General features: G+C 45.9%; 1 protein-coding gene across 6 annotated transcripts in view; it reads left to right on the plus strand.

Moving 5' to 3' along the window:
- The window catches only part of LOC123771828 (RAC-alpha serine/threonine-protein kinase), a 140,440-nt gene that overhangs the window by 37,149 nt on the left and 89,180 nt on the right, over window positions 1–14,111 (plus strand). For all 6 annotated transcript variants that reach the window (XM_069313240.1, XM_069313245.1, XM_069313244.1 and 3 more), the window contains exon 4: window positions 6,206–6,374. In XM_069313240.1, the coding sequence (XP_069169341.1) occupies window positions 6,206–6,374 (169 nt within the window). The remainder of the gene's footprint in view (window positions 1–6,205; window positions 6,375–14,111) is intronic.

The raw sequence follows: 14,111 nt of genomic DNA on the forward strand, positions 1-14,111 counted from the left end.
ACACAAGGGTGGTAGCAAAGCATTGGCAAAGAATTATAGACCAGTTGTACTAACGTCCCAAATAATAAAAGTATTTGAAAGAGTGATCAGGAGTCAGGTCACTAGATTCGTGGAAACCAATGACCTCCACAATCTAGGCCAAAATGGATTTAGAGCAGGAAGATCATGCCTCACAGCTACTTGACCACTATGACAAAATCACTGAGGCATTAGAGGAAAAACATAATGCAGATGTCGTATACACAGATTTTGCAAAGGCATTCGACAAATGTGATCATGGAGTGATTGCACACAAAATGAGGTCAATGGGTATAACTGGTAAAGTAGGACGCTGGATACTCAATTTCCTGTCGAACAGAACAGAGTAACAGTCAATCAAGTAAAATCGAGTCCGAGTGCAGTTAAAAGCTCTGTACCTCAAGGTCCTTGCACCACTGCTGTTCCTTATTCTCATATCAGATATAGACAAAAGCACAAGTCACAGCTTCGTGTCATCCTTTGCAGATGATACAAAAATCAGCATGAAAATTACCGCTGCTGAAGACATTGATAAACTGCAAACAGATATTAACAAAGTTTTCGATTGGGCAGCAGACAATAACATGATGTTTAACGGTGATAAATTCCAGGTACTCAGATACGGCAAAAATGAGGATCTTAAACATAATACAGGGTACAAAACACAATCGAATCTGCCCATAGAAGGGAAAACAGCATGTCAAGGATTTGGGAATAATGATGTCCGACGACCTAACGTTTAGGGAACATAACCAAGCATGTATTGCGTCAACCAGAAAAAAGATAGGATGGATTACGAGAACCTTCAAGGCCAGAGATCCCATCACAATGGTTGTACTCTTCAAATCACTTGTGTTGTCCCATCTTGAGTACTGCTCAGTACTCACTTGCCCCTTCAGAACAGGAGAGATTGCTGAAATTGAGGGAATACAGAGAACATATACGGCACGCATAGACGAGATAAAGAACTTAAATTATTATGATCGTCTCAAAGCTCTCCAAATGTACTCACTAGAAAGGAGACGAGAGAGATACCAAATAATATACACATGGAAAATACTGGAGGGACAGGTCCCAAATCTGCACAGTAAAATAACAACGTACTGGAGTGAACGACATGGAAGAAAATGCAGAATAGAACCAGTGAAGAGCAAAGGTGCCATGGGCACAATCAGAGAACACTGTATGTACATCAGAGGTCCACGGTTGTTCAACGTCCTACCAGCGAGCATCAAAAATATTATAGGAACAACTGTGGACATCTTCAAGAGGAAACTAGATTGTTTCCTTCAAGGAGTGCCGGACCAACCGGGCTGTGGTGGGTATGTGGGCCTGCGGGCCGCTCCAAGCAACAGCCTGGTGGACCAAACTCTCAAGTCAAGTCTGGCCCCGGGCCGGGCTTGGGGAGTAGAACTACTCCCAGAACCCCATCAACCAGGTATCAACCAGCAATGCTGTTAGCTCATGTTACGTGTGCCTGCCTTGGTTGCTCAGTCAGTACTGATTCTCACCTGGGAATGTTGCCCACATTTAAAAAAAGGCGTTTGTTTACAAGAGCCCTGAGGAAGCTGATGTGAACCCCATGTAGCTGCGGGAACTCTTGCGTGGTACGATAACACATCAATAGCTATGGTGTGCAATTCCGTGACAGTTACTTACTACAGCTATTGATATGTTGCACAGTTTAATGGTTAATAATTCTCTGGCAATTTTCCTGTTTTTAATATTATGCCTATTCTTAAATCTTTCCAACCATTCTTCACTAGCTCGAAAATCAAATCAAATCAAATATATATTCAGGTAAAGTACATACATACAAGGTGAGATACAAAAATTGGATTTAAAGCTAGAGCTAGTACATATAATGCCCAAAGCCACTATTATACAAAGCGTTTCGGGCAGGAAAAACCACTAAGACTAAAACTTAATACTAATCGAGATTAAAGTATAAATTGTGTTGAGATAATAATAAAAAAGAGGGAACATGGCAGAAAAATAGCAAATATACAATTTGGTCAATAAACAGTATTGTTTAAAATAGTAGACATGGGTTGACATTTAGGGGTGAGGTAGGTTACATGGAGTTAATTAGGTAGTACTTAGTTTTTATCTTAAACTGATTGAGAGAGATAGTCTTTAACATGATTGGGAAGGTCATTCCACATTCTGGGGTCCCTTGATTTGTAAAGTATTTCTAGTTTGTCATACTTTTGGAATATCAAATAGGTATTTGTTTCTGGTGTGGTGCTCATGGGTTCTGTTACAACCTTCTAAGAAGCTTTCAAGGTCAGAATTGACATCACAGTTCAGGGTTTTATATATATATATAAAATACACATGAGAGGATGTGCAGTGACTTAATATCTAACATATTCAGAGATTTGAGTAAGGGTACCGAGTGATGTCTGGGGCCAGAGTTAGATATTGTTCTAATAGCAGTTTTGTGTTGAGTAATTAGAGGATGTAAGTGATTTTGGGTAGTAGAACCCCAAGTACAAATACCATAATTGAGATAACGATAGATGAGAGAGTAATAGTGTCACCAGGGCTGGGCGAGGTACATAATACCTGATCTTTGAAAGAATGCCAACAGTTTTTGAAACTTTTTTTGATATATTTAGAATGTGTCCCTGGAAATTCAGCTTGTGGTCAATGAGAATGCCAAGGAATTTGCCATCTAATTTGTTACAAATTTGGGTATTTATATTTTGAGATTTATTTGATTAGAGGATTTATTGCCAAACAAAATATAGAAAGTTTTGTCTGTTGATGGTGAGTTTGATGGCAGTTAGCCGGAAATGGACTTTAAATGTCAGTGAATACTGAGCTAAATAGAGCAAGGGGGCCAGGACTGGAGTAAATGAAGATTGTGTCGTCGGTAAAAAAAAAAATCTGGAATGTTCATCTTTGAACATCAATCACAACATCGTGGATGAATTGGTGGCTGACTGGCAGGGCAAGCTCTAGGCTAATGGGTGGCTATTTGGGCGGGCGGTGTGGGTAGTCCACCTATAGTCCACCAAATCCACCTATTTGTGCAGGGTGGGTGGATTTGGGCAGGCAGATAGGTGGCTATTTGTACAGGTGATTGGGTGGGCAGCTATTCGGGCAGGGTGGGTGGGTATTTGGGCAGGTGAATGGGCAGCTAACACAGAGGAACTAGGTTTAACATCCTACAGTAGGCTGAAGTTTAAGCCTGATCCAAAAATAAATTTCTCTCAAATATTTTATTTATATCAATATATATTTTTGGGTTATATATTTAGTTGATCAACATTATTAGGATAATAAGAGCTATAAACAATACTTACTTTAGAATTGATTTTTTAATTTTATTATTTTAAGGCTGTAGGTCACTAAACTGTGGTGACGAAATTGAACAAAACACAAATGGTGCTGTGTGTACATGGATTAGACGAGTTCACTCGCGCTGGAGTAGTTGTGCCAATAAAAAAAAAATCACAAATAGCAGATGTCTATCATATTACAGTATATTTTTTGTTTTATTTAGTTTATAAATATAATTAGGACAATAGAGATATTAAATACTGGTTTTTAGAAATGATTTATTAATCTGAAACTTTCAAAGACTTGGGTCACTGAACTATGACGACACAGACGAAAGTGAGTGAAACCTCACTAAAGTGAGGTTTATAGTACAGTATTCCCTTATCTGTCCATCCTCAACTTATCTTGTTTCATCACAGACAAATGTCTATAGGGAGATTTCACCACATGTAGCAAGCTATTCATGCTTCAGCTTTTAAATTAATTTACAAAGATAAATGTGCCACAAGTCAGTGAACGAAAATCATGGAAACTTAGTTGTTCGGACCACTCTGGCTGGTGTTTGGTTAATATGGTTCACTTGTGTATGGACCAGTCTGGCTGGTGTTTGGTTAACCCTTAAACGGTACAATGCATACATATACGATGGGAGTAACTGTCACGGAATGGCGCACATTGTAAATATACGAATCAGGGCCTCGCGAACGATTTTAAATGCCCTGCAAGGGATAGGGGCAGCTATAGTCCAGCCATGACCAATAGTAAACAGAATCCATCCTGGAAAAAATCGTGAGTAACATTCCTGGGTGTGAGAGCCTCAGTAATGAGTGAGCAACCAAGGCTGGTGCACACAGCATGAGCTAAATAGCCAAAAATCCGAAAAAACTTATTCTTTACAAAAAATTCAGGCGTGATTGTCACTAGCGGGAGGCACTGGTAAACTGAGGAGCGATCGCTGTGCCACCACGTACTAGGTCGGGCATACGCGTATGAACAAACTTCGTTTCGCGAGGCAAAGTTCGAAACCCGATTTAAATTTTACAAAGAAATCGGGCTCGTAACCAGAAAGTTCGTAAAGAGGGGCATTTGTAAGCCGAAGTACCACTGTATATGCACCTGCTATTATTTAGTGATGATAGTATTAGAGAAGACCCCTGACTGTGATAAAAATGACCAGGATTCTGATAACGATGTCTACATGCGCCACCTCGAAACGGTCCGAAGGTAACGGGAACTGTTGAAGAGGGCTCTTTGTGTGTTGATGTGTGTTCGCTCGCTGACACTGGAGACATGAGCGAGTCCATCGTCGAACATCGGCATTGATTCCTGACATTCCTGACCATACGACACGCTCTGTAGTTTTTGGGAAGCATGTACTCCTGGGTGTGCTAGGGAGTGAAATGCCGAGAATGTTTTCCAGCAAAACTGGGCAGGAATGTAAGGCCTAAGTGCTCCCGTCGGTGAGGTGTCAGATTATACTACCGCTACCTTCCATGGGAATCTCGATGAACCAGAGAGCTGTGTCAGATGTTCGTAATCGCTGCAGATCAGGATCTTCCCGTTGGGCCTTGATTACACAGTAGTCCACCTGAGCTGGGTTTTTCACGATGTGGTTTATGGTGGGTCGAGACAGTGCATCGACTATGACATTGTTAGTTCCTTTGACATGGCGGATATCTGAGGTAAATTGGAAGAAATCCCAGGTGGTTGGCTACTCGAGAAGAGTGAGCATCACCCTTGCCGTCAGTGCATATGTGAGGGGTTAATAGTCTGTGAGGATGTGGAAGTCCTGCTCCTTGAGGAAGTGCCGGAAATGTTGTATGGCTGCATAGATGGCGAACAGTTCCCTATCAAAAGTGCTGTACTTCTCTTCAGTGGGTGACAGGCGTGATGAAAAGAATGCAATTGGGTGCCATTCTCCTTCAATGAACTGTTGTAGTACAGCGCCAATAGCTGTGTTTGAAGCGTCGGTAGAGAGATTGGTGGGAGCGTCAGACACTGGGTGTGTGAGCAAGGTAAATTCCGCCAGCTTGTGTTTTGTCGGTGAATGCTCTCTCTGTCTGGGGAGTCCACTCTAACGGAAGACGGGACGTGTGTTTCCGACCACGTAAGAGGTCGTATAAGTGTTGCAAGATGTCCGAACAATGTGGGATGAATCGATGATAAATATTCACCACGCTAAGAAATTTTTGCAACTTGGATGGGCGTGGGAATTCCTTGATTGCCTCGATTTTCTTCTATAGTGGTTGGACCCCCGCTGCTGTCGCACTGGTGTCCCAAGAAATCCACCTCTGAGATACTGGTTTAGGTAGCCGACAATTATAATGTGCTGACAGTTGTGCTGCATTAGCAGGGAGTCTAGGTTGTCCATCAGGAAGTTGATTGAGGAAGCACCCTGCCATTGAGGTCTGTACATTGCATTAAATATATTTAATTATTAAATGTTATTAAATATTGCGGGGAAGGGTTTTCAACACTTGAATTTTTTTTTTTAGAACATATTTCTTGCACACTGGAGGGTGCCGTATTTGGAAGCCACGTAGCCCAGTGGTTAAACCTTATTTGACAAAGTAGTTTGGATCCCTTTCAGTGAATTAGCCTCGGGGAGCCACTGGGCCTCACCCAGAAGAAGGCATTGCATTACATTCAACACTTGCTTTTTTATTATACCGACTATAAGTTTGTTGCTCTAAATGCAGAGTAGAATCTTCTGTGGCATATCATGACAATATTAGTTCACTCAAAAAATCTGTTTTATTGTCTTGTTACTTATTTTGTTTAATTTACTTAGTTAAGTGGATAAAGTTAAAAAAATTATTTTAAGAATGCAATTTACAGTATCCAGTACTTTGTAGAGAATGGGGTGTAGGTCTGGCAATTAAATAAGTCTTTCATTAAGGGATGCATGGATTGAGGCTATAAAGCACGTGTCTGAGAAGATATCGGCGTCGTATGACAACCACGATCTGATCCAGGAAGTTGAGGCATTAGAAAAATCACAGCTGACAACCTATGATGAAGATGGTAACAGCAAAGGATCTAGAACTTCAAAGAAAACCAAGAAAGTTGTGAGTATTATGGTAACCTAGAACATTAAGGAACCCGGTGCATGTGCACCGAAATTTCCTCATGCACACTCAATTTTTTTGTGTGTATAATTTTCGTGGCAAATGCTCCAACTTTTCCTTGTGGATCAACATCATACCGTGAACAGAAAAAAAGTTAAAAAAAAAAAGAAACAAAAAGAAAATTCACATTCAAATTGCTATAAATATTTTATAATGTCACCAATTGTTATTTTATTAATTATGGTCTCAGAATGGCATATAACGTTCAATTGCTTGTGAGAGAATGATTGTTTTAGAGTATAGTTTACTGTAAAACATTTTTCGAATGTGGCCATCCAAATATGTCAAATTTATACCAAAATATTTGAAATTCCAAACGTTATGGCATTATGACTAATCGATTCACTAGGAACCTAAGAACTTTGCGCATATTTAAAAATGGTGAGAATCGGTCAGAAACTGAATTTTTTTAGGTCACAGTTAAAAAAAAAATTAATAGAAAAATGCATTTAATAAAGTTCTCGACAATGAATAATGAATATAGAACTTCTAATTTATGACATATCTTGTAAGTTATAATTAAGATTGTTTGGCATTCGTACTCGAATGTGAAAGTTGTAGTTAAATGTGTTGAAATGAAGTCTTAAGAAAAAAATATCCCCGCAAACAAAAAAAAAATAGGGATAACTGAAAAACAGACACTGGGCCTTTTAAATGTCTAACAATAGGTTAGACACATATATGAATGAAATTGGTTGGCCATAAATAGGTGCTGCCTTGTCTCGGCCAATAGGCCTTCTGCAGTTACATTCATTCTTATGTTATTATAACGTAACATGTGTATTGCAATAACTTTATTACCCTTTTGTTAGTGATAAGGTCCTCATCTGGTCCTCATTCATCAATACAAGCTAAATACAGTGAATAGTGTTTGAACTCTGCAAATAAATCGGCCAGAAAAAGTCACAACTTCGGCCACCTGTGGCTGATTAGCATGTTGACCAATTTCGTTCAAATTTTTCATGCTTAGTGCTGGATATGCATTCTCCAAGATGTAGAAGTCACAACAAAATCCACATAGAAACAATTAAAGGAGGGAGGGGCAGGAGAGGGAGGGGGGGGAGGGGCAGGAGAGGGAGGGGGGAGAGGCAGGAGTGGGAGGGGGGAGAGGCAGGAGTGGGAGGGGGGAGAGGCAGGAGAGGAAGGTAGGGGGGGATAGATAGATGGATGGATGGTTGTTGGTCAGCTTTTTGTACAATAGGACATAGGAAATATTGCCATTGGGCAATGTATTTATATGACATATATAATGAAATACAGCATATAATAACATACTAACACATTATTATGTGTGAAATCTGGCCCTCCAGGTGGCACCAGGGCATATCCACTTTGTGGACCCTCCCCCTCCCCGCTCAGCTCGTTGTTGCCGTGTGGGGGCTTAGTGGGCGGCTGCCGGAGTGTGATGCTCCTTGGGACACTCCTCTGTCCTTTTCTAGCCTTGTGCTCCTGCTGCCGTCCTCTCCAATTCTGCTGGGCACCTTTTCCTTCGGTTTCGTTTTTCTCCCCGCTCTTCTCCTATCTGCTTGCCGTTTCCTGCCGACCTTCTGCTTGTTCTGGTTCTTCCCTTGGACTAATATTTTGACGCCCGGGTGCTTGAGGAGGCATACTCTTGCACCCGTAGAACTGTAGTACCCGACGTCGAGAGCGAGGGGAACCTTTTATTGTCAATCCCCCTTTCGTCACTGAACCCGATCTCGACGGACTGTCGGTTTCTTAAGGTGGCGTTTGTGAGGCGTATACTCACGACGCACCCCTAGGAGGCCCCGGCAAGATCAGCGATAGCTTCTTGTTGGGTGTCCTGCCTCTAATTGTGGCTCCATGGTGGGTGTGGGGTCACATTCGTGAATGAATTTTCCTTTTCGTAATGATGATGACCCCTGTTTCGGCTGTTTCTGCTTTACCTTCTCAGGCTCGTGGGGTGGGCGACCAAGCCCCCGAGTCAGTCCGTGTTGGAAGACCAGGCTCTGTAGCCTCCGCTGCATTGGGCCCCGACCTTGCTCTGTAGCCTCCGCTGCATTGGGCCCTGACCTTGCTCTGTAGCCTCCGCTGCATTGGGCCCCGACCTTGCTCTTCCTTTGGCCTCTCTGACTCCTTTCCCTGGCTCCCCTCCCTCCTCTGTGGTTGGGTCGAGCCCCAAGCCCCCAGTGGTGACTACCTCGTCCCCTGGCACGGCTCCTTCTCTAGTTGTAACTAATGTGCCTTTTAACCCCTCTCTGTCTGGGGGTTCTCATCGCCGTCCTCGCTCGATTCCTTCCAGTTCTGCTACCTATCAAGCCTTGTTTGGTCCCGCTTCGTGGGCCAAATATTTTGATCTCCTCCCTCTTGATTCTGCGCCTCCTGACGATTTCTCCCTCCGTCGACATCTCGTTGATTCCGTGGATGCCTCCATTACTTTCAACCCCACTCGTCTCGGTACACGTGTCATTGCTGCTCCTTCTCAGGATGCTGCTTTCCGCTTGGCTGCCTTATCCTGCCTTGGCGAGACCCCTGTTCGGGTCTCGAAGAACGCTCAGTTGAATGTCAGTGTTGGCACTATTCTGCTCCTGCCCCATGTTGCGACCGGTGTTCGGGACCTGCGCGACTGCCACGACGATATTCGACATATCCTTGCTGCCCAGAGCCATTCTATTCTCCAGGTGGACACGTTTACTCGTCCCCCTCGTGGTAGTTGCCGTCAACCCCTCCGGGTTGTGAAGATTACCTTTGATGGTAGGACCCTTCCACCCTCTGTCATTCTTGCTGGTGCCAGGTGCTCTGTCCAGGAGTACATTCCTTCTCCTCGGCTCTGTAACAAGTGCTGGAGGTTTGGGCATGGTGCCCTCCGCTGCTCCGGGACCGTCTCTCTCTGTCCTTTGTGTGGTGGCGAAGGTCACTCTAAGTCGGAGTGCACTTCTCCCCAGGCTCATTGCCTCAACTGCAGTGAGGCCCATCCTACCTTCTCCCGTGCGTGTGTCCATTACAAGCTTGAGGCAGCCGTCCTCAACTTGAAGCACCGGGAGCGTTTATCTTTTCCTGAGGCGAGACGCCAGGTTCGCCGGCTCCCGCCTTATGCTAATATCTCTTATGCTCGCGTGTTGCGCTCTTCCTCTCCTCGTCCTTCCCGCCTTCCTCAGACTCGCAACCGTTTCCGGGCCTTGGACCCTGATACGCCCACTGCCCCCTCCTCTGTTCGTTTGGGTTCTCTCCCGAAGGATCCACCTGCTGGTCCTCTGTCTGGGGTTCCCCTTCTTTCTACCCGGTCTGTCGTGTCACCTGTGTCTTCTTCCTCGTCTCCCTCCCCTCCGTCTCTTGACTCTCCCCGCCGCCTGTCGGTGCGGGCTGATGTCCATCGCTCTCCAAACGGCCGTCATGTGTGCTCTCGTTCAGCTTCTCCTGTTGAGACGCTAGAATCCGTTGCCCAGTACATGGTTGCTGGGACACCTGTCTCTCTTTAAGTCAGAAGCGTAAGCCTGGGTCCTCTCCTTCCTCCTCCCCGGCGGGTAAGAAGGTTTCGCTTTCTTCCTCGGCCCCTACTTCTGCCTCTCTCGCTCCTTTCCCTCCCATTTCGGTGGTTGTGCCCCCTGTTCCTGCTATGGAGGTTTCTTTAGCCCCCGCTTCCCTCTCGGTTGCTGCCCTTGCTGAGGTATGCTCCCCTCTTTCTACCCCCCTCTTCCTACCCCCCCCCCCCTCTTCCTGCTACTGTCCTTGACTGCTCCTCTCCGTTGTCTCCTCCTCCTCTTCCTCCTCCTCCGGACCCCGCCCGCCCACCTCTGATCTGTTCTCCCGTTTCCTTCCCTCCGTCTTTGCTCAGTTTACCCATGCCCCCTAACCCTGACTTAGCTGACCCTGATCCCGACCCTGATATTCTTTAACGTGCTCTGTTGCTCTTTCGCCTTTGTTTCTTCCTTATTCTCTGTTTTTGTCCTTTCTCTTCTTGTCGTTGTCCATTCTTCAAAAAACGTTCGAGGTTATTACGCCAATTTCCTCGAACTCCAACTTCTGATTTCGCGGTTTTCGCCCCTTTGTCTCCAGGAGCCGATGCTTGGTGCTCGTCCTGGTCGTTTTCGTGGCTATAACCTTTCTCTTTCCCCCCCCCCCCCAGCCGTTGCTGGGGCTTCTAATGCTTCTGCTCTCTTGATTCGTGCTGATGTTCCCTTTGTTCCTTTACTTTTTCCTTCGCCTCTCCATTGTTCTGCTGCTCGTATCTTTGGGAGGAAATGGTACACAGTTTGTTCCATTTATCTCCCCCCGAGTGTCCCGCTTTCTCTTCTTGATTTGAAACACCTCTTAGACTCCTTGCCGGAGCCTGTGCTCCTGCTGGGTGACTTCAATTGTCGTCATTCTCTTTGGGGTGACGTTCTGACGAATACCCGGGGTCGCCTTCTTGAGCCGTTTCTCCTCTCTTCTTCCCTGTCTCTTCTGAATTCTGGTGAGCCCACTCATTTGGAATCTCGGACTCACACCCTTTCTTGTCTTGATCTTTCTCTCTGCTCTTCTCTTTACTTAGATTTCACGTGGCAGGTTCTTGATGACCTCCACGGAAGCGATCATTTCCCCATCCTTGTTTCCTTTTTCTCTTTTCGCCCTTCCCTCTCTTTCCCTAGGTGGCAGTTTGCTAAGGCGGACTGGACCCTATTTACCCTCAGTGCTACTCTCTCTGACCTCTCCCTTCTGCCTCCCTCTCTCCTCCTTTTTTATGACACTGTCTTCAACGCTGCCCTCCGCTCTATCCCTTGCTCTTCCTCTCGGGGTCCTCGGAAGTGCGTTCCCTGGTGGAATGCGGACTGTGCTCGGGCTGTCCGCTGTAAGCGTGCAGCCTGGAAGAGGCACCGCCGTAGGCAGACGACCGATTCTTTCTTTTCTTTCGGAAAGCGAGTGCGGTGGCCCGTAGGGCCATCCGTATGGCTAAACGTGAATGTTGGGCATCTTATGTCTCAACAATTACGTCCGAAACTCCTCTGGCCCAGATCTGGAAGCGTATCCGCAAGATAGCGGGTAAGTTCGTTCCCGATTTTTCACCGGTCCTTCACCTCCATGATACTCTTGTGGCGGATCCGTTGCAGGTCGCTTCCATACTGGGTTCCCACTTTCCTTCTGTTAGCTCTGGTCTTCATCTTCCCCAATCTTTTCTTCTTCGTAAACCTGTCCTTGAGGTTCGTCCTTTAGATTTCTGCACTCGTCTTCAGCTTCCCTATAATGATCCCTTCTCTCTCTCTCTGAACTTCGTTCTGCCCTGGCCCTCTGCGGTTCTACGGCGGCGGGCTCCGATGGTATTCATTATGAGATGCTTCGCCATCTCCCTCCGTGCACGTCTCAGTATTTACCGAGTCTGTATAATCGGATGTGGGAGTCGTCGTCAGTCCCCGAGGACTGGCTTGATGCCGTTGTCCTCCCTGTTCGCTAACCGGGGTCTCTGGGTACTTCCCCTAAGGACTTTCGCCCTATTGCTCTCAAGTTGTGTCTGCAAACTTTGAACGTATGGTTAACGTTCGTCTGATGTGGTTCCTGGAACACCATCACCTCTCCCCTTCTCAATTTGGTTTCCGCAAGTGCCGCAGCACGACAGATGTCCTGGTGGACTTGGAGGTCTATATTCGTACTGCTTTTGCTGCGAAGACCTCCGTTGTTACCGTTCTTTTTGACCTGGAAAAGGCTTACGACACCACTTGGCGATATCATATTCTATCTCAACTTCATTCTTTTGGCCTTCGTGGTCATCTCCCTCTCTCTCTGCAGCTTCCTCTCCCGTCGTTCCTTTCGGGTGCGCCTTGGTACTGCTCTCTCTGCCTCTTTTCAGCAATACGAAGGTGTGCCCCAGGGTAGTGTTCTGAGCACAACTATTTTTCTGGTTGCCCTCAATGGTCTTCTTTCCTCTCTTCCTTCTGGTGTCTTCTCCGCTCTCTATGTCGATGATTTTACCCTTTGCTGTCAGGGTGATGATTCGCCTCTCCTTCAGCGCCGGCTTCAACTTGCAATTGATTGCGTGTCGTCTTGGGCCACCGATCATGGCTTCAAGTTCTCTACTTCTAAGACTTGTGCCATGACTTTTACGCGAAAACGGGTCGTTCTTCGTCCGTCTTTGTCACTTTATGGTCATCCACTTGAATACAAAGATTCCGCGAAGCTTTTGGGGTTATTCCTTGACACTCGTTTGTCTTAGTCTCCCCATATCTCTTGCCTCCGTGTTGAGTTCTCTAAGGCTCTTACCCACCTTCGGGTCTTGTCCCATACTTCTTGGGGGCAGATAGGCGCACTCTCCTTGCTTTACATTCCTCTCTCGTCCTGTCTAAGCTCGATTATGGTTGCCCTGCTTACTCGTCTGCTTCTCCTTCTACTCTTCGCCGTCTTGATGCTTTGCACCATACTGGGTTGCGCCTCAGTTCTGGTGCCTTTCGTTCGACTCCCGTCCTTAGCTTGTATGTTGACACTGGCTTCCTGTCTCTCCAAGACCGCCGTGATCGCTACTGTCTTTGCTATCTTGCGCGGTCCTTACAACATCCTTCCTCTCGCCTCTGTCGTGCTTTAACTTTTACCCCTCCTGCGGTTCCTGTTCCTCTTCACCACCTCCCTCTTTCTGTCCGGTTATCTCGCCTCCAGGATTCTCTTTCCGTTCGTATTTCTAATGTTTCTCCTCGTGTTGTTCCTTCTTTGCCCCCATGGAGAGTCCCTCTTCCGCGGTTTTGTACTTCCTTGACCCGTATCACTAAAGCTTTTACTCCTCCTACGGTTCTGAAACGCCTTTTCCTTGAGCACTTTTCTTCTCACTCCCGCTCCGTTTCTGTCTTCACCGATGGGTCTAAGTCTGCGGACAGTGTTGGCTACTGTTGTTTTTCCTGATCGCACTTATGTGTCGCTTACCTCCGGAGACTAGCATCTTTACAGCGGAACTTTATGCTATTCTCTATGCTCTTCGTCTCCTGCTTTCTCGTTGTCAGTCTTCCTTTGTAGTTGTTGTTGACTCTCGTAGTGCCCTCATGGCTCTCGGGTCCTTTAATCCGGTTCATCCAGTAGTTGTCGAGATCCAGCATTGGCTGTTTCTTGTTCACAGTAAATTTAAGTCAGTTGAGTTTTGTTGGGTTCCCAGCCATATTGGTGTCTTTAAATGAGCGTGCGGATGCTGCCGCCAAGGAAGCTGTCCGCTCTTGTCCCATCTCTCGTAAAGGTATTCCGTATTCCGACTTTTACCCGGTTATCCATTCCTCCGTCCTAACCCGTTGGCAGGCTTCTTGGTTGTCTGTTACTGGTAACAAACTACGTACTCTTTAATGTTGTGTTTCCTCGTGGCCGTCCTCCTTCCACCGTAACTGGCGGTGGGAAACAGCTCTGGCGAGGTTGCATATTGGCCATACTCGCTTAACCCATGGTCACTTGGAGCGTCGCCCTGCTCCTTATTGTCCTAGTTGCATTGTCCCTCTTACGGTCGTGCATGTCCTTCTTGAATGTCCTGACTTCCAGGACGAGCGTGTGTCTTGCTTTCCGACCGCCCTTGGCGGTCACCTGTCCCTCAATAGAATTCTTGGTGACTCGGATACTTTTGATATCGTTCGCCTTAAGCGTTTTTGTTCTCGTATTGGCATCCTTGGTGATATTTAGCCCCTCTGATTATTTTGCGCATTTGATGGTGCTACATAGCCTTCCCGGTTTGGTGCCTTCTTTTGATAATTACTTACTTGACCTATTAGTATTGCATTGATT

The sequence above is a fragment of the Procambarus clarkii genome, chromosome 75, assembly GCF_040958095.1.
Source record: "Procambarus clarkii isolate CNS0578487 chromosome 75, FALCON_Pclarkii_2.0, whole genome shotgun sequence".
In the NCBI taxonomy this organism is placed as follows: Eukaryota; Metazoa; Arthropoda; class Malacostraca; order Decapoda; family Cambaridae; genus Procambarus; species Procambarus clarkii.